Source organism: Amphibalanus amphitrite, unplaced genomic scaffold (assembly GCF_019059575.1).
Source record: "Amphibalanus amphitrite isolate SeventyFive unplaced genomic scaffold, NRLGWU_Aamphi_draft 000138F_arrow, whole genome shotgun sequence".
Classification (NCBI taxonomy): domain Eukaryota; kingdom Metazoa; phylum Arthropoda; class Thecostraca; order Balanomorpha; family Balanidae; genus Amphibalanus; species Amphibalanus amphitrite.
This window is the reverse complement of record NW_024881633.1, coordinates 224,808-243,123: the sequence shown is the minus strand read 5'-3', so window position 1 is coordinate 243,123 and position 18,316 is coordinate 224,808. Positions and strand designations below refer to the sequence as shown.

Below are 18,316 nucleotides of genomic sequence, written 5' to 3'. Positions count from 1 at the left end.
GCTCAGCTCTCTCCGGGAAGCTGGCTATCAAGTCATTTGATCTGTCCTATAACCGTTGCCATTCTTAAAAGGTCACCTGACCGTTTGCTCACATGAAGTCGAAGGATAACCGTCCCAAATCAAGCTGGTCCGCAACGTTGGTTATAGCCTGTATGCTGTACAGACCCTGCACGGTATATAGGGCCTTGCCCTGCACATGTCTGGGAGCAGTGTAAAACTGCCAGGTGGTACTAAAAAGCGACATTTACTTCTTTGCAAATGTTATCAGTTATCTGCAAAAGTTGTGAGGGAGACGGGTAGCCAATATAAATTTTATTTTGACACTCAATGCTGGGATTTTCTTGGCGCTGTAAAAAGTGTCAACGCAGTATATTTCGGGATCCCGAACCTCATTTCACCAAACCATGAGACGTGACCTCGCTACCGGAAATCCCAGACGGAGTGTCAGCCAATAATAGCCTCATCGATAAAAAACAGCTCAGTCATCTGACATGCGTAAATGCTACCACGGTAAAAAGTCAATGAATCCGGATATGACTGCATTTTTATTGTTGTCATGTTAGCTACACACTTATAAGATACTCTTGCGAAATACAGCGCCGCGGCTCGACCAATGCATCTCTAGAGTCGATTTCCTGCGCCCATTTTCCACAGTCACTGCGCCACGGACATTCAAGTACCCACCACCAGCTCGTCCGATTGGCACCCGGCCAAATGGTCCGTCTGCCGGCTAATCTTCGCCCCAAGGCCAGAGAGGAGGCTGCGGGGCGCCCACTCAGCAAGTTGCGCCCCCAGGTGAGGCCATCACTGCAGCCACCAAATGTCGTCGGTGGGTAGAGGGGTGAGAGTGGGGTAGAGTATTGGAGCTGATGCAGGTGGAGATGACTCTTAGTCGAGAAACTTTGGAGGATGACGGAGGAGCCAGCGCTGTCAGTTCGGGGAGGATGTCTCAGATGGTTACGGGACGATGCACTTCGGTTTAGTGGAACTAAAAACCAATAAAAAGGATTAACTGTCGTCCACTCATTGCAACGGGCAGCAATGACGTCACAGTGATGTTAAAGGCGCTTACAGAGACAATGACGTCATCGATATTTCCGATCAAGCGATCACATATTAAGTTAGCATGCCATTATTATCGGTCCTTAGGTTCTGCTATAGCAAGGTGACAAAGTGAAGCTTTGATTTTTATGAAATACATACAACGTTCAGCACATGCATACCGACATGACGCTCTCAGGCACTCTGTGGGACCACAGGTGCATGTTCCTCGAGCTGTGATCTCCCTAGCTGTACCTGTTATCCCGGTACGCATCGCTCCTGGGGTAATCTGGATCCCTGGGGTATCCCGGATCCCTGGGGTATCCAGCACCCCTCTGGTGCCTGGAGTCGCGCGGGAAACCCCCACCCCTGGAATAGTCCGCATCGTCCCGGAATCCACCATTGTGGTGGCCCTGCGAGGGAGCGGGTCGAGTGACTTTGACGTCCGCCGGGGTCATCTGAAGCTCCAGGCCGGCGGGAGTCTCCTCGAGCTCGTCCGGATGGTGCACCTCGATGCAGAAGAAGTAGAGGTAGGCGCCGATGAAGGCACCCACGTAGCAGGCCACCAGCGGGATCCAGAAGAAGTGGTCGCCTGCCCTGAAATATGTAATTGTGGGTAAGTACGTATGACTATAGGTAAGCTGTATTTTGACAGTTTACTTGTCGAGCTCGTTCCATGTTATGTAAAAAAAGGCATGCATGGTCGACGAGGTTTTAGAAACCAACCATACTTGAGTGATTGACGCCTACAATTTATTCTAGGATGTTTGGGTGTCGAATGAAAGCCAAAGCCATGTCGCATTGAAGCTAGAAAAATATCAATTATAGGGACTTTATTAGAAGTAAAGTATTGTTGAAGCCGAAAGTTAGTCAATAACGAGAACCACCCATCAGCAATCAAATTTCCCTCGTCATGAGCTCACTTGAAGACGTTGTCGTAGCCGATGATGTAGCTGTAGAGGCGCGGCGAAAAGTCGCGGGCCGGGTTGAGCGCTGCGCCCGTGTTGGAGCCGCTGGCAGTGATCACCCCGAAGAGCACCAGGCCAATGGCGGCGCCCACCCCGCCCTTGGGCACCTCCATGTTGCGTCGGTCGGTGACGGCCATGATCCCAAACAGCAGCATCGCAGTGCCCATGGCCTGGGGACAGCGTTGGGCGGTGCCTACATAGGGCCTAGGGTTGTGGCTATGGCTGCATGTCTCTATGCAATCAATGGGTGTTGACATATAATCGGAATTCTGGAAAAAGTTATAACGGTGCTTTCATGAACAGCCCATACGAAATGAATTTAAACTTCAATGGAAACATAGCCCATACCCATAGATTTTATATTTTTATGATTTTAAATATGTCTATTTTTAATGTTTTCTTATATTTTTTCATTTCACTTTATACTTTTTTACGTGTTTTTAAAGTACCTATACATCGTTTATCTCTGTGTTCATATTTACTGTTTGTTCAGCTATTCTGGTTTACCTTGTATCATGGTTTCTTTCCCACCTTACATGGGATTTTAAAACTTATGCTCAGTGGTCGTTCACACATTTTTTTTCTTCATATTTTCACTTCATTGCCTATTTCATTATATTGTTCATTGTTTTCTATTTTAGTTACATGTGTATCTGCGTTTCTATCCCGGCGTGTGTATGCTGCCTGTGTGTGCCATATTTATTGTTTTTAGTCTTGTGACTCCGTCTTTTAGTGGGTCAAGTGCCTGTTGACGGTCTGTTGAATAAATACAAAAAAAATAGATAATTGATAATTGATAATGAAGTGCATGATTCACGAATAAAAACTATCAGAAAATGACTACATTTGTCTTTTGTATTTTTTTCAATGTTATTGTTCTCTGTTCCACACAATGACACTGGCATGGAGGCAAGGCAGTCAGCAATCCACGCTGACGTTGCATGTTTTTCAAAAGATGGTCAAGGTCATGCATGTTTAATTCAAAAGATGATAATTACCTGGTCCAGGAACGCTCCTCCAGTAGATATGAATCCATTGGGGTATGTCGCGAAAACAGCAGCATATAGCTCGTCTGTATGCTGGGAATCATCTTGGAAAACATCTGCAAAAGATAATTTCCGTTTTTAGAACTTATTAAGCCGAGCTGGGATTATGCTGCAGGCGCCAGTTGCAAACTGGATTGCGATTCGTCACGTTATAAATAAACACCAAACAGTTTGGTGCAGAGTCCCACTGGAACCGAAACAGCCTGGCCCCAAGTTAAAAAAGATTCGCGAAGCCTTGAGTGATTAAAATATATAGTACATCATAAGTAACGTGCAAAGATTACATCTGCAAATAAATGAGAATCTTACTTATATGAATTACTACATTGTGCATAGAGTAAGGCACGGTAAGATAACACAGAATAGAGGATAATGCCATGAAAATATTCATCGGAGCGGGTTTACCATACTTACTAGCAAATCTTAGGTATGGAATTAGCCCATCCCACACAGCAGCGTGGAACTCACCAAAGAAGAGTCCGTGAGTGAGTGCAGCGCCGAGGAATCCGCCGAGAAATTGGGCGATCGTAAAGGGCAACAGCCGGTTCAGGTCACAGCGACCGGTCAGGCACATTCCCAAGGTCACACCGGGGTTTACGTGACCTCCTGCAGGTCAAAGGTCATCGCAGTGATCCATTGTAACGTCTAATGACAGGCTTTGCATTGGAAAATACCTTAGGGGTGCTTCTATGTAGAGCTGTGTCACGATTTCATCATACTTCACATTCAATCCCTTTGACGAGGCGTCCTGCTGATTTCTAGGTTTTTTATCTTCGACTTGCATACTCGCCACTTAGCGTATATTGACATCGAGTCTAGTGAGTCTACCGTTCTACACATACTGTGAAGTACGCATACATTTTCGGGTTCTTTATACAGCGGTATGACATTTCAGATTTCACTTTAGAACGCACTTCAAATAATTCAAACGTTAGGTATATATCTACTGCATCTTCTGAAGCAATGCAAGCTTTTTACAGCCTGTTCGAAAGCTGATAAGCCGTCTGTAACATCACTCCCGCTTTAAGTTCACAAGGCAGCGCATCTTGCATGTGAATGGCACATGCGCACAGTGGTGAGATTGTCTCGTGCTCCGTTCGCTCACCTGACACGCCGCCCGACACGTAGACGGCCAGAGCCAGGGCCGTGGCGTACCCAAGAGGCACGTTCACCACGGTCGCGGTGGTGCTGCCGATGATCATGTTGTTGGCGATGGCCGCATCGCCGAAAAACTGTGAACACATTGAATGACGCCCTGGGGGATTATCTATATTAGCTGATATATGGGCTGAGAACGTTTAAAAATAACGGTACTGAAAACGTACAAAAAATGTGGGACCTAATGCTGAAAGTAACAATACATTGCATGAAGCATAAATCAAATTACCCTTGCACTTGTAGATAGGAAGAGGTATCGGACGAACACTCCTTGATTTTGAAGCATAATGTCATTATTTCGCTATCGCTAGCTGCTAACGAGCTTCTACAAAAAAGCAGACCCTTACCTGACGGCTCATGCATTAGGTACTTATGATCATTGATCACCTTATTCAAATCATTGCATCCCTTTTTAGCAAAAGGTGCCACGGCATGTGTAATGCATGCTTTTTTGTCTTATTTGTGGATGTTAAAAGACCTTGACCATGACTGACTATACGACTTGACTTGATTGTGCATGACCATGTCTTGATCATGAGCGATGAAAGCTCTGGGTATTTAGTTGCATGCATGTCCCGAATGCACCCTTTGGTTGAATTGAAATCTATTTCCAATTAAATGCCTAAACAGATTTTTGAACTCCTCAAAAAGGCAACAGAAGTGTGCCCATTAGTCGTTCCCAGAAGCAATGCCAAGTATGAAAGCAATGAACCCTTATCATTAAAGCACATGTTCAATAATCAACTCATCTTATCTACCGACAAAATTCTTGGGGGCGGATCCAGCAATTGATTACGTTAAAGCCCCGTGCCGGTATACATCTACCTGTCTGGTATGTGCAGATTGCAGAAATGCACTTCTACTTACCACCAGCGTGGCTGTTCCAATCAGCTCGGCCAGGCTCTCTCGGATAATGGGGTGGCGTATCCGACACGCCCGCCGCACTCGGTCCATGGGAATTATCATCTCACCGGCAGGTCAGATCAAGTCGGATTTAAAATCTGATCGGTTCGGGCTGGGAATGGTCGTAAAGGGACTGAGAAGGTTAATTTAGATCATGGATCGGAAAAGGTCAGGACCAGTCGACCGGGTGCGTTCCGGTCAGGTCAGGTCGGGTCAGGTCAGACGTTGCGTCGGTCCGCCTCTCTTCAGCGCCGCCCCACAGATATCTGGCGAGTCAGTGTCGGTGGTCACATCGGCCCTCGAAGTGACAGTGCTCATATCTGTTCGACGAGCAATTGAAGCCCTGATATCGCGCCTGAGAGCCCCCGCTGCCGCTGTAGTATAGCCATGTGGCCGAGATAGTGGGCCGGCACGGCGGGAGACAAATCCGCCGCTGTTTGTGCGTCTGTTGCATATTTGAGCTCAGGGTGAGAAGGGAAAAGATGTGCTTTCGTCATGTATACAGCGATTTCATGCTTACGTAACGCGATAGGCTAGTAGAAACTTAGAAAGGCTACTTTTTTCTTAAAACGGTTTGAATGTAGTCTGCCAATATACGTAGTTCTATGCATACCTACTTTTGTTTTTAATTCTCGATTTGAAACAAGCTTCAACAGACCAAATATATTAATGATGTGCTTCTTAAGCCGGTATCTTTATCCTGCGACGCATTATATGTTCTAGATTTCGAGATACGCAGAGTTCGAGATCATTAACTTAAATCCGTATGAGCATTGGGAAAAACACTAGATTACAATCACGTTGCTATAAAGTTTATTGTGATTTGCAGGATACGCTATAACAGTGATAGTGATAGCTTTATGATAGTGATAGCAGTGATAGCGTTGGCAAAGTTAGTAACTTCAGCTGCACCAATTAAGTTTTATTTCAAATCTTGTTTGATTGTGATGGCTTAAGCGGCAGTAAGACTCGCGATAAGACTGCACAAGATCATTCGCTGCACAAGACCATTCATCGTTACAATGGCACATGCGTCGTAAACTTGAACATAGATATGATCAATTCGTCTTTGTGCCCAATGTCTATGCGATGCATATAGTACGCAAGACAGTTTTTTTTTAGCAGCGCATCGCTCCCCTCAATATATGCATTTATTATGTAACTTTCATTAGTTGACATGTGTCACGAGATATAGATAAATCATAAGTGTCATGAGAAGCCCCTAGCTCAACTCATTTGCCAATCTCAACAGCGTGACATTTATGTTCATTTCTGTTTCGGAGAGGTTGCAGAATGCATATCCTGGAAGGTAAAGCAGCTGGTTGTAGCAGAAGACTGCCTGCTTAAACAGTCCTCATTCTAAAGAGGTAAGGCTGACATTTTAAAAGGGAATGTATCTTACAAAATACAGCTTGTTTCGGCGGCATTTTTTGGAGACATCAACGACCATAAATGGTGAGTGTGATCGTTATAGAATTCATGGCATGGGTTCATTTCGAACATATCAATGACATCAGTCCTGATTAGTTATCTATCAAACGCTGGCTGAGTTATTTTACGGTACGCCCTTTACAGCCAGATTACAAAAGGCGTTTCAAATTCCCAGCATGATCCCTCGTACTATATCTATCAGCGCTGCACTATTCCTGTGGGTTGATCGGTGTGTGTGTGAGCTCGACTCAAGAGGCGATCAAGAGGCAATATAGTAACAGAGATAAAGCCGAGCGAGGGAATCTGAAGTGGCCCCCGATACTCTCGACCACAGCCAATGGAGCGGTCCCAGATAATCGCTCTGATGCCCACCCGCCTCTAATGTGGAGATTAGGGGATCACGCGGTACGTGCGACTCAGATTCATAGGTACAGAGATTGGAACCACAGAAGATAGCTGATTTGCCCTACGTTTGATTGCTGGCGATTGATTTGAGAGTCGTATTTAACCCTCGCCCGCACATGCCATTTTCCCATCCTAGAACGCACATGGGGGGGGGGGGGGTTGCCACCCCCCTTGCGCCATTTCGTTCCTGTTGGAGATAGAGCTTAGCGGTAAAGACCAAAAAGATTCTTTGGGAAGAGACAAATCCAATGATACCCAGTTTTACCTTCTCAGGTCAGTCATTGACCTTCCAGGTCAGGTCAAACTAAAAAATGTTGCTGTTTTGGGTCACCGTTGGATATCAAGTGCGCTGCTTATCAAATACCGATGACGATGCTGTTTTTTGGTGCCGAGCCAGCTAGAACCTCTTTGTCACACTACCCGACCAGATTTTTGCTGCTGAGGTCATTTCAGGTCAAGTTAGGTCAAGGTCAATTATATGTGTTTGTATGTCTGTGTGTGTATGTGTGTATACTGATGTGTGCACCGATTGTTTTTGTGTCCATATTACATGAAATCATGATCTGAGAAGCTTTTACCAAAAATGCAGTCAAAAAACTTCACAAAAAGTAAATTCAGCTTGCCTAAAACGCAATTATCTTAGATGACCTAGGTTGACCTTGACCCTGACCTTGACCCCTGTACATCGTCGAACAACATGGTCCATGATAGGTGGAAGGTAAGACTGGCAAAAAAGGCCGAAATCAAGGTGTCAAAAGCTCACAAGGCCCATGGCAAACGCAAGATGTTGAGAATTGGCCATTTGGGTCATGACATGACCTGAAAAACAAGGTCATACCTCCGAAACCAAAAATCCCAGAAACTTGAAATTTTCAGTGGACATTAAAAAAGGATAGAGGAGCAGCTATACCACAAATCAGCCTTCTAGCTCTAAAACTGTTGAGTGCAGAGCAGAAAGACTGCCTGGGGGGGGTGGCAACCACCCCCCCCCCCCATGTGCGGGCGAGGGTTAATGAAGAGAATGTGATGTGATAGCGTTCAATACTGTTAAGTGTTACCCTCTGTCACTTGTTTTGTTCCGCATGCGCTCATGTATACAGATAGCCCTGTCACGCAGATAGGATAAACCATTCATAGTATTCGTACATATGCTAGCATTTTCCAATGTGCATTCTGCAGCATGTTGATGTAGCGCTAAAACCTGAAGACCGAGCCTTTTACTGGTGAAATGTGTTTATTTACATGAGTCACGGTCATCATGAGGTCACGGTCACAAGTAATGCCCATCCAATCACACGTGCTGCTTTCAGAGCCGTTTACCAAACGGGCTCGCTCTTTTAGGTGCTGTTTCGATAGCTACAGACAACTTTCAATAGCTTCTTCGGCATTTTGCAGCATCGCGTTTTCTGCAGCGTCTTGCTATCAGCTCTACAAGTACCTACATACACGGTAGATTTAATGCCCTCCTTACAGATGTTAACGCTCTCCGATGGTTGCGTGCTACCGTCGCCATCCCATTAGCGTTCCTCGCTCTCCTCGGCGGCCCTGAGCTGCTGCAGCAGCTGGTCGGGCTGCAGCCGGCAGCTGGGCAGCTGGCACGAGCTCCTGTCGCCCTCGGCGGCAGCGCGGAGGCCGCGGGCGGCAGCTGCCACGTACACCGCGTGGAAGGAGCCCGGCTGGTCACTGATACCGGCCGCCGCCTCGTCCCTGCCACACGAGGAAACGGCTCCGGTCAGAGGTGGCACGGTTATGGCGGTTCGTTGTTCCTGAGATATAGGGACTAGTGGTGCCAATTTCATGAAATTTCAATTCCAATTCCGATCCAATTCCAAGAAATTGCCAAGTAAATTTCCAATTTTGTCCAAAGCGGGGGCTATTCCAATTTTTAACGATTTTTGCATTTTTTGCGTAAATTTTAAAAGTGTTTAAAAGCGTTTTAAAGGCCTCCGTTTTAACATTTTAAATTTTAAAGGCCTTGTGTTCCGATTAATTTCCAAAAAAAATGTTAAGAATTCCGTCCAAATTCCAAATTGGAATTGGACAAAAATTGGAATTCCAAGAAAAGAAATTCCGATTGGCACCAATAATAGGGACAATCCAGTTACGCTGCTGACAGCTAAGGAGCGTGTGTCAATAAATACCCAGGTACAGGGACCCGCAGTTGCTTCTGTACACACTAGTATTTCAGCGTATTCTTTGCCTGTGACACCGTTGGAGGCGAATTGGGAAATGATTGTGTGCTTATTAAAACCACAATCTGAAGGGCTTTAAACTGATGTGCTGCTCTCCTAATTCAGTGAACTTTTTATGGCTATATCAGCAAAACATTGTTTTCAGCGCTTTTTCCTGCCCCATTCCTTCTGAAACCTGGAACCGCTTATTCCATTTACTCCTGCCATCTGACGATGGTCGTGCTGACTACTAGTTCCGGCGCTAGTTACTGCTCCAGTTTTGCACCCGGCACAAACTCAGGCGGCCTCGGGCCGTGGCTCGACGGAGGGTCGGACCGAGCCGACTGCCTGGGGCGCGGTTAGATCGGACGCCCTGCTGGGGAAGGGGACGGGAGTGAGGGGGAGGGGAGGAGGTGGTCACGTGGTCCGTCCAAGCTCGCAGACGGCCTGTCGTGCGCCCAGCCATGTTCCGTGATCCAAAATGGCACGAGAGCTGTGGAATGCCTGGAGGAGACGCTTCGAAAGCGAACTTCAGCAGCACTAATTTACCATATTCTGTGGAGATAAATGAATATTATCTTAATGCAGAAAAAATTATATGCCTAAGCTGTATAAGCTGTATCTTTTTAAAAGTTGTAAATAGGATTATTTTTAGGGACTTATAGGTTTCGTATACACAGTGAATTGTGTTACATTAAGCCGTTTCGCTGTTATGGTTACTAACTGAAGAGTTATCCTTTTTTCTCACAGGGAATGACAATACAATAACGATACGAATAAAACAGTCGTTTCGCACAAAAAAGTGCCTCCGTCAGTGGCAAGAAATAAGTAATGAGGCATACATGTTTTCTTTCGATAAAATCGCTGAAGTAGTTATTTTTTTAAGATATATTTTCAGCAGTTTTTAAGCACATCATGGAAGCTTATAAACATTTGTGTATTTTATCGGCAACCCGGCTGGCCACACCGAGACGGTGCCGCATATAGTTCTCATCGATGTTGAACCTATACACTTATTTTTCTCCACTGACGAAGGCACGTTGTTGTCCGAAACGTTTGGTTTTATTCGCATTGTTTTTATATTGTCATTGTCCGTGAGAAAAACATACCCATATGGACTGGTCTCAGTTCATGTAGAAATTGTTGCATATTAATAACAGGTAAAATGAATATTAGCCCTCACCACACATATAAGTAGAGGTAAGTAGACCGCGCCCCCTGTTTTTCACCAATAAATCGCGGCAAAGCGAAGGATTGCGACGATTCTTTGGTGCCCTGGAGTTAATCAATTTTACAACTTCCCGGAAAATTAAATAGCCCTGATAATTTTGGCATCTTGTCTGAGAATTTTAAATCCCTGAACCAAATTACCTTTAACCTGTGATTATTTTTCTCAAGATCATGTCAGGCCAGAATAGCAATTGAAAGTCAGCGCACATCTGTGTGTTTCTATAGTCGTTTCGTGATAAGCAACGTGACAACATGTGAAATATACTATCTAATGTTTGTATCATTGATTGTTGTGGGTGCCAAGGTCACGTGAAACTCAAGTTAAGGTCATTTACTTGAAATGATCTCGGTTAACTTCCTTAAATTTTCACCTTTTTACTGTGGTTTTTAGGAAGTGTTGTTTGAAATTTAGCACTCATTTTAGCATTTGAAAACTAGGCATACTTAGGTATCAGTTATAGTGCCTATGCAATATGTTGCAAGGCTGTAAGTGCTGGTTAACATTCTATGGATAGCCGGCAGAACGCCTAATGGGTGGTCTGGCGTGACCCGTCCTACCCCAAATGCTTTGATACATCATATTTGATCAAAGCAAGTGCAAATTCGGAGTCAGAAGCAAGCCAAGTCCCAGCAAACTTCACTTGTAGAAATTCTAGCAGGACCCAATTTTCCGTGCTTTTGGGTTATTAACCTGATCTGGGAGGTCAACTAGTGACCTAAGATCTCAGCATTGACCAGGACATAAAAATAATTGGCTTTCTCTCGTCAGCGATGACCAGGGCCCTCAAATCATCCGATTTCTCTCGCCACAAGTAGCTCGCTCTTTTTTATTTTTCAGCGAAGCTCTGGCTATTCATAAATGGCTGAGGGTTTCTACGCCCCTCTGCTACATATAAGACGCTGAAAAGAAATGCCTAAGTGGGTGAGGGTTAAATATCGATTGGTTTTTAAGTGCCGAAGCCCGAAACACTTTAATTTACTTCGATAGCAGTTTTTAAGACCAACGAGCTCGAATACTACTTCTTGAACAATGTAAGCACCACATCAAATGAATCGTAAGAGAAGCGGCTCAAGATTAAGGAGCTATGAGACACTTAATAAAAAACGGCATAGATTAGAAACTGCACCTAACTTGCACTGGTTTTTAAACCTTTTCGTTGCAGACTGGTAGATTAAATTTTAGGATTGATTTCAGCTGATGCTCAAATGGAGCTATTCATTCGTTCATTCATGCGACCATCCAATTCCATTCATAAAAGAAGCCAGTGACAAAATTGTTCATTTTAGATAAGTGTGAAATACAAACTCAATAAAAGTTTAACGATACGGCAAATTTGACAGCTTTTATAATGAACAGACAAACAACTTTAACAAATCAAAGTTGAGAGCCCCAGATAGGGGAGAGTGAGGTAAGATGAGCCAAGGGGCAAGTTTAGCCACCCCATGTTTCTCAGCTCCTATATGGCGCTAATTGACTTGAGCTTCCATGTGCCGTTCGCTTACGATGCTGCAGTCTTTCACGTGAGACGGCAACGTTCTCACGCTCAGCACCCGGTAACATGTGGTATCGCCCCTGATAACTAAGACATGTTTTGCCTGTAAAATGAGATGGTTGTTATCTGCGGTGCATGGTTATTTTCCTTAGCGGGTGTCATTAATCGAAAATGGCCACGGGTGGGGCAAGATGAGTCATTTTCACCTGGGGGAAGATGAGCCGGATAAGCCATTGTTGTCTCCGCTGTCGAAAACCAAACTGAGCTGCGCTTGTTTCTGCTGAATAAAAATGGTAGGTAGCAAATTGTTTTTCTTTGTTGATCTTTGTTGATCTTTGTTGACACAAGTTGTAAGTGATTTGCAGATTATCTGAAGGATAAAATGATTTCTTCCGTGATAGAAAATTTACGAGCTATTGGAAGGCTTAAAATAGTCACTTTTTGATGGAGGAAAAAACTTTGCCATAAGTATCTATGCCATGGAGTAAATAAAAGAGCTCACTCTTCGCCGCGCCCGGGAAATGAAAAGGTTCGCTTTTTCTATCCATGCTCAACTTTCCCCACGACGTGTCTCAGCTTACCCCGCCCATGGGGTAAGATGAGCAACGTGCAAGATGATTTTTGATGTAGCCTTTTCAGTACAAAAATAAGCGGTATGAAACATTTCTGGCCACCATTACATGCGCAAATCACCACTCTATCCGTACAACCCGTATAAACGCAGAAAAATGATCAGTAAGTTAGCCTGTAGCTTACGAAAAACAAAAAGCGGCTTACCTCAACTTACCTCATTCTCCCCTACGTCACACAATTGAGGGCATTTTTTAGGCCATCACAGTATTTGTCAACAATTGTTGTTTGGGGGACTGGGGAGGGTGGTTACTGGCTCATAATCTGTCCTCCCCCCCCCAAAAAAAAAAGAAAGAAAACGAAACCGATCATCCGCGAAAAGAACTATTGAGCTCGAACCAAGATGACGAATCGATTTATAGGTATGCAGGATGACTAACGATTCCACTTTTTGACTTCTTGTGTCAAATAAATTCCATCATCTGGATAGCACGTCAACATTCTATTTGACATTTTGCAAAAAACGTATACTATTTGGCGCGACTAGCCTCATAAATGTTCTGAAACTAAAACCGTTTCTTCGCAATTAACTTGAACCACGTCATCCCAGCTTATGCACGACAAAAATAAAATAATGCTTCAGGATCAATGGCCTGAATTCCAATGCTTAAAGTTTACTCAAAACCGGTGTGGCTGAGGCACTCTTCGCTACATCTCGTGACGGCCACCATTGTGTTGCATTTTTCGGTAAGCTATAAGTTAATAAGGAAAGGATTGGTGAGTGGGTTGAAAACAGCCCTCACCCTCCACCTCCCCCCTCTTTCTTCTGGAAACATAAGTAACCGAAAGATCTGGCGATGGTTTATCCACCTCCTCTGCCGCCGCGATGCGAGGCCTCGATTCGTTCGGTATGTGGCTTCCTGAGCGGTCCTCCCCGGAGGCAAAGTGAAAGGTCATGGCCTGTATCAGAAATTTATACGTTGCTAAATATGTTTTATCGTTCTTCCAAGGCCTTGGACACCGTTTTATTATATCGGATAAGCATTGCAATTTCTTGTCAATCAATACATCTAAAGAAAACTTGATCATAATCTTATACTGCGGCAATTGTAGTTCTGCTTACGGCTGCCTCTTTATGATACGGGCCACCACCACCTCCACTGCGCTGGAGCTCTGGCGTTCTACCCCTCCCCGCTACGGACCGGCCCTCGGGCTAGGTGTGTTAGTACTGAGCGCAAACCTGTAGTAGTCACGTGACTTTCATTCACGTAGCGGGAACGGAAGCTATAGGCGATACCAAGGACGGGATCTGGGGAGGCAACCGGCGCGGAAAAATAGCACGATTGTAGTTTTGGAAGAATATCTGTTGCGGTAAGAGGAATTATACAAAACATACGTCCTAGGAGCAAACATGTGTTATTCCTCCATACTTTGCACTACATTTCCTTTCTCCAATGGCCAGCACTTAGCAAATAATAGCGCAATTCTAAATTGGTAATATATGTGTACAGTAGCAACTGCGGGTCCCTGTACAGATTCGAAAGTAGGTATGCTAAACGAGCTGCAGAAGAGAACGCACCTCATTTTGCTGAGCAATTCCGAAACAGCAACGCTTGATTAAAAAGTGCTCTCATTATAAACTTTCCCTTTCTTTTTCACCCAACCCTCTCTCCCTCTCTCTCTCTCCTTCTCTGTCTTTCCCCCTCTCCCTCTCCCCTTCGAACTCAGCAAGCCGCTGTACCATGTCATACTCACTCAAACAGCAGCACCATATCCTGCTCCTCATCCGCCCTCTGTTGCTCGGGCCGGGCCGTGATGTCGCACAGCCACTGCTCCATGCAGCGGTCAGAGTCGGCAGCCTGCACCGCCTCCAGCACGGTCTCCTCGGCCAGTCCCAGGTTGGCGTCATCGAACGAGACGTCCCTCCTGGGCGGGGAAAGGGGAGGTGTTAGATACCGCTCCAAGTCGACGGGAGGAGGGCGGGGTGAATGTTATGCATACATAAAAAACATGTTTAAATTAGATTGAGAAGCAATATATAAACAAATATCCGGTCGATGTTTGCTTTCCTATCTTCCCTTCCTCGTGTTCGTGCTTCCACTCTCCATGCTCGTTTCTACTCTTTCATAAACCCATCTCTGCCTTTCCCCAATCTCTTTCATAACTTCGCCACTCCTGTCTCTCCTTTCCAGCCCGATCTCTCCTTTACCCAAGCTTTTCTCTCCCCTCCCCACCCTCGGCCCTCCTCTTCCCACCCCCGTTGCTCACTTTCCGCGAGCCAGCGCCACTCCCACGGCGGTGCCGGCCCCGAACAGCAGCCCAGCTGTGGCCAGCCGGCGCAGGGCGCGGCCGGGGTTCCTGCCGCGGTTTGACCGGCCCCGGTAGTGGCGTCGCTGACCCTCGGCCGGCAGCAGCAGCAGCAGGCAGCACAGCAGCGTCAGGGTACCCGTCACCTTCATACTGCCGGCACAGCAATGGGTTGCTAGAGCCGCAAGATGTGGTTGGAGGGTGCCAAGAAAGGAATAGCGTGGTGTTGTATCGTCCTTGATAAGATGTTGATACCGTCCAATTAAGCGTCATTTCCCTTCTTCCTAATGCCTGACCTAAGCTGGCTCCAAAAGTCCAGCCGACCCAGCCCGCGTGCCGGATAACATTGATATTTTTTTTAGAAAGACTAAGATAAAAAATGACTTCGGACATACACTTCTTTGTATCAGTAGTCTATATGCCTCGGATGAAAATTAAAAATAGCCTGATGAAACATCTTACTGAAATTGTCAACCACGGCAGGAATAAATGTAGGTATATCTCTCTTATCGTGTTATCCGTAATTAAGCTGAACATTGCGTTCAAACGTTATGTTTAAACGTTACTAATCAATATTGGTCCTGGCGATGAAAAGTTCCTCTTGTATCTCTCTTTCGCAACAAGGAGTCAACAGATGTTTGCTGGGGGCTCCTGATTAAAATCTCACCTGGCGTATCCTTGGCTGGTGTCGTCCCGACAAAACTCCTTGGAATGCTGGGGCGTGCCTGTGACCAGTCGGTTTTATAGTCGCGTCCAAAACTGGCTCTGGAAGGCCGGCGGCCAGAGCGTGTGTTTGTCTGTGTGAGAGTGTGTGTGTGCGTCTTCTCGTCTGTGTTTTCCCGGGATTCTCCGGTCACCTTGGCAGTTTTCGGCTGTCGTTAGCGCCGTGCCCGAGGACATGATCACGTGACATCCTCTAAGCCTTATGTAACGTGTCACGTGACAAATGGGTTGTTTAGTGAGGTGCGGCCGACGGTGGTGCCTCGGGGCACCGTTACGAAGCGGAGAATAGGCGCATTCCCGGCGATTGGCGAGGTGCGCGTCCTCTGCCCGGATGGGATAGGTCACGATGAGTCCTCCATTTCTTCACGCGGTTCTGCGTTACATAAGTCGATAAAAGTGTGTCGTGCAATTTCACAGATGACTGCTGCTATTTTTGTGCCTCCTATAACTCATTGAGACCGCGACGCACGGCCCACGATGTTCTTTGACCGTGGTTTGTCGCCTTTAAGTCGGGTAACCAGGATAGACCTTCGGAATTTCTCAGCTTACCGAAAACAATATCGAAATGTACGGCTCTCGCGGGTTTAAGCGGTAGGTTTTGCCTTTTTACATTTCCGGCTATATCTCAGACACTAATCGATACCTATGCGCTGAAGCCATTTTAGAAGATCATAGCAGGCGTGTGTACGAATAAATCGATCGCATCTCCAACCGTTAAAAGCTTTAGACGAAGAAGATATAGCCGGAAATTTACTAAATTTCATAGGGGCAAAACCTACCGCTAAAACGCGCGAGACCTGTAGGCTGTACGTACTTACATACATACCTCTGTCCTCTGACAAGCTTTGGGATAACTTACAAACGGCGTTTGACACTTCTCGACTCCCGCTTCACTGCTTATTTTCCGGTTCGGGCTGCTCACCATAAATAATTTCACGGGACAATATCGCCAAAGCATTTAACTATGTAGGTGCCATCACTTTCCCAATTTCGAACGGAAACAAAGGGCTCCTTGTCAAAACGGCTCTCGGTCGCATTCCGGATGACCGTTGACCTTGGCTTTCATAGCTATACCTCATGAATAATTGTTCCACACGTTCCACACACCTTTTGGAGGAATGGTTCACACACCCACAAATGCCGAAGGAGTCGCTGACCCTACCCAAACCAAGAATTCAGCGTGGATAAGCAAACATCGTGTTTGAACGGTCGCTGGTAATATAAAGTTACCGATAGGTTGTTATTTTAAACGGTGCGATGGAATAATCCCTAGACGGCTCAATTTGCGAGGCTGTTTGCATCGATCATTTATATCGTAATATCGTTCGTTGTGGTTCAGCATGAGAGCTGAAATTTGGTATACCTGCAGCCTTTCTTCCGATGCCGATCTCTTGGCATCAACCGATCTTCAGGCCGGTCAGGTCACTGACCTACGACGTTATGCACGGGCCTCTGCCCTCTATATGTTTAAAAAAATCGGTATCGGAACTTCTTAGCGCTCTCAGTACCAGCGCGGAACCTATATCACAAGAGAATATACACTTACACTTATAAACACTAAAAAATGAGAGGAACTCCAAAGTCCTTAGGCATAATTTGTACCCGTGTCCCGTTTTTCGTAAGGGATGATTACCTGAGGTATAATCGGTCAAGTGACCTCTTCGTTGTAAATCAATACCTAAGGGCAGGCAAATATGCAAGCGGCTCTTATATAGTCGAAAATGCTCTTATGCTACTCCCAGCGTATGGAGATCGTGTTCATGATTGCAATTTGCATACTATCTATGCATGGTCCGATGCTTAGCTGTTGCATTTCAATTCCGCGTAACGCCAGTCGAGGTCGAGTTTTTTAGTCAATAAATCCCGATAGAACTGAATTAGCGAGTCAGCAAAGGCGCTAAAGAACTCAGATTGAGGTGCCAAACCGAATGACATGGATCATCCCTTTCCTTGGCCAAGTTTTTGACCCGACCGTCCTTGACAAGGCATTGCCCTGTCAATGCCTGACATGGCATTACTTTATGTTGATGTTTCCTAAGCCAGGAGCCTATTCCACTCAGTTCAGCATGCTGGAAAAATTGTTGCACCGACAGTAGGGGAGAGCGGGGAGAGTTGTATCATGTCCAAGTTGTATCAGGGCGAATTGTGCCAAACTTATCCAATGGATGGCGCTCGCGACACGACCAGCCGACGAGGTTTTCCGGGCGCCATCTTTCCCTGTTCTGTCTTGTGGCTGAGTGGACGCGTCTCGAGGTGAGAGCCGATTTTATGTTTTTTTTAATGTCATTCTAAAAAAATAAGTTGCAAGAAAATGTGTGTTTTGGGCATTTAGATGTGCACGAATTTGAAAGATCTCCGTAGCGGTGGTGAGGGTAGGTTCTAAGGCTGCGTGAGTGAAAACGGATTTCTCCAGCTGTCCGCTGTTTTTTTTTAGCACGAGGATGTTTTTCCAAGATGGCGGCTAGGTACATGTTGTATCAGAGCCGGGTGGGGTATGTTGTAACATGTATGTATGTATGTATGTATGTATGTATGTATGGGTATGTTGCTTTTGATCGCGAAAGCTAAGCCCTGGCTCGCGTTTGTAGGTAGCTAGTCAATGCTCGTTCCATTTCGGCACAATGTGTTGGCTTCTTTGCTCTTAACGGGCCACTTTTGCGTCTAGTCTGTTGATGTTTCGTTCGGATTGCATTGACCTAAGTTTGGTCTAATAAAGTGTAGCCTTTGAGCATACCTATGCATTGTATTAACCCCATTTAATGTTGCTGTTATGTTCAAAACCAGTAGCAAGCACACTCCCTGAAACGTGAAATAGTGATACAAATTACCCCACCATGTGATACAACTCACCCAAGCCATGGGGCAAGTTG

General features: G+C 45.6%; 2 protein-coding genes across 2 annotated transcripts; both read right to left on the bottom strand.

The window, feature by feature from the left end:
• Positions 1–526: 526 nt before the first annotated feature.
• LOC122382359 (aquaporin-9-like) lies at positions 527–5,453 on the bottom strand. The gene is made up of 6 exons (XM_043367583.1): positions 5,081–5,453; positions 4,161–4,287; positions 3,524–3,661; positions 3,008–3,111; positions 1,965–2,179; positions 527–1,638 (listed from the first exon to the last, which is right to left on the bottom strand). The coding sequence occupies exons 1-6, from the start codon at positions 5,177–5,179 to the stop codon at positions 1,287–1,289; spliced, it is 1,035 nt and encodes a 344-aa protein (XP_043223518.1). The 5' UTR covers positions 5,180–5,453; the 3' UTR covers positions 527–1,286.
• A 2,714-nt stretch (positions 5,454–8,167) lies between these two features.
• LOC122382358 lies at positions 8,168–15,537 on the bottom strand. Its single transcript, XM_043367582.1, has 4 exons — positions 15,391–15,537; positions 14,685–14,876; positions 14,172–14,342; positions 8,168–8,659 (listed from the first exon to the last, which is right to left on the bottom strand). Exons 2-4 carry the CDS (start codon positions 14,873–14,875, stop codon positions 8,470–8,472), a joined length of 552 nt encoding a protein of 183 aa, XP_043223517.1. The 5' UTR covers position 14,876; positions 15,391–15,537; the 3' UTR covers positions 8,168–8,469.
• Between the last annotated feature and the right edge of the window lie 2,779 nt (positions 15,538–18,316).

Excerpts from the sequence above, each read along its gene's own strand:
- LOC122382358 (XM_043367582.1), bottom strand. The coding sequence starts at position 14,875 with ATGAAGGTGACGGGTACCCTGACGCTGCTGTGCTGCCTGCTGCTGCTG. Across the intron at positions 14,343-14,684 it reads GTGGCGCTGGCTCGCGGAAA|GAGGGACGTCTCGTTCGATG; the intron begins GTGAGCAACGGG and ends TTCCCCGCCCAG. Across the intron at positions 8,660-14,171 it reads GATATGGTGCTGCTGTTTGA|GGACGAGGCGGCGGCCGGTA; the intron begins GTGAGTATGACA and ends CTCGTGTGGCAG.
- LOC122382359 (XM_043367583.1), bottom strand. The coding sequence starts at position 5,179 with ATGATAATTCCCATGGACCGAGTGCGGCGGGCGTGTCGGATACGCCAC. Across the intron at positions 3,662-4,160 it reads CGTGTCGGGCGGCGTGTCAG|GAGGTCACGTAAACCCCGGT; the intron begins GTGAGCGAACGG and ends TTTGACCTGCAG. Across the intron at positions 2,180-3,007 it reads GAGGAGCGTTCCTGGACCAG|GCCATGGGCACTGCGATGCT; the intron begins GTAATTATCATC and ends CGCTGTCCCCAG.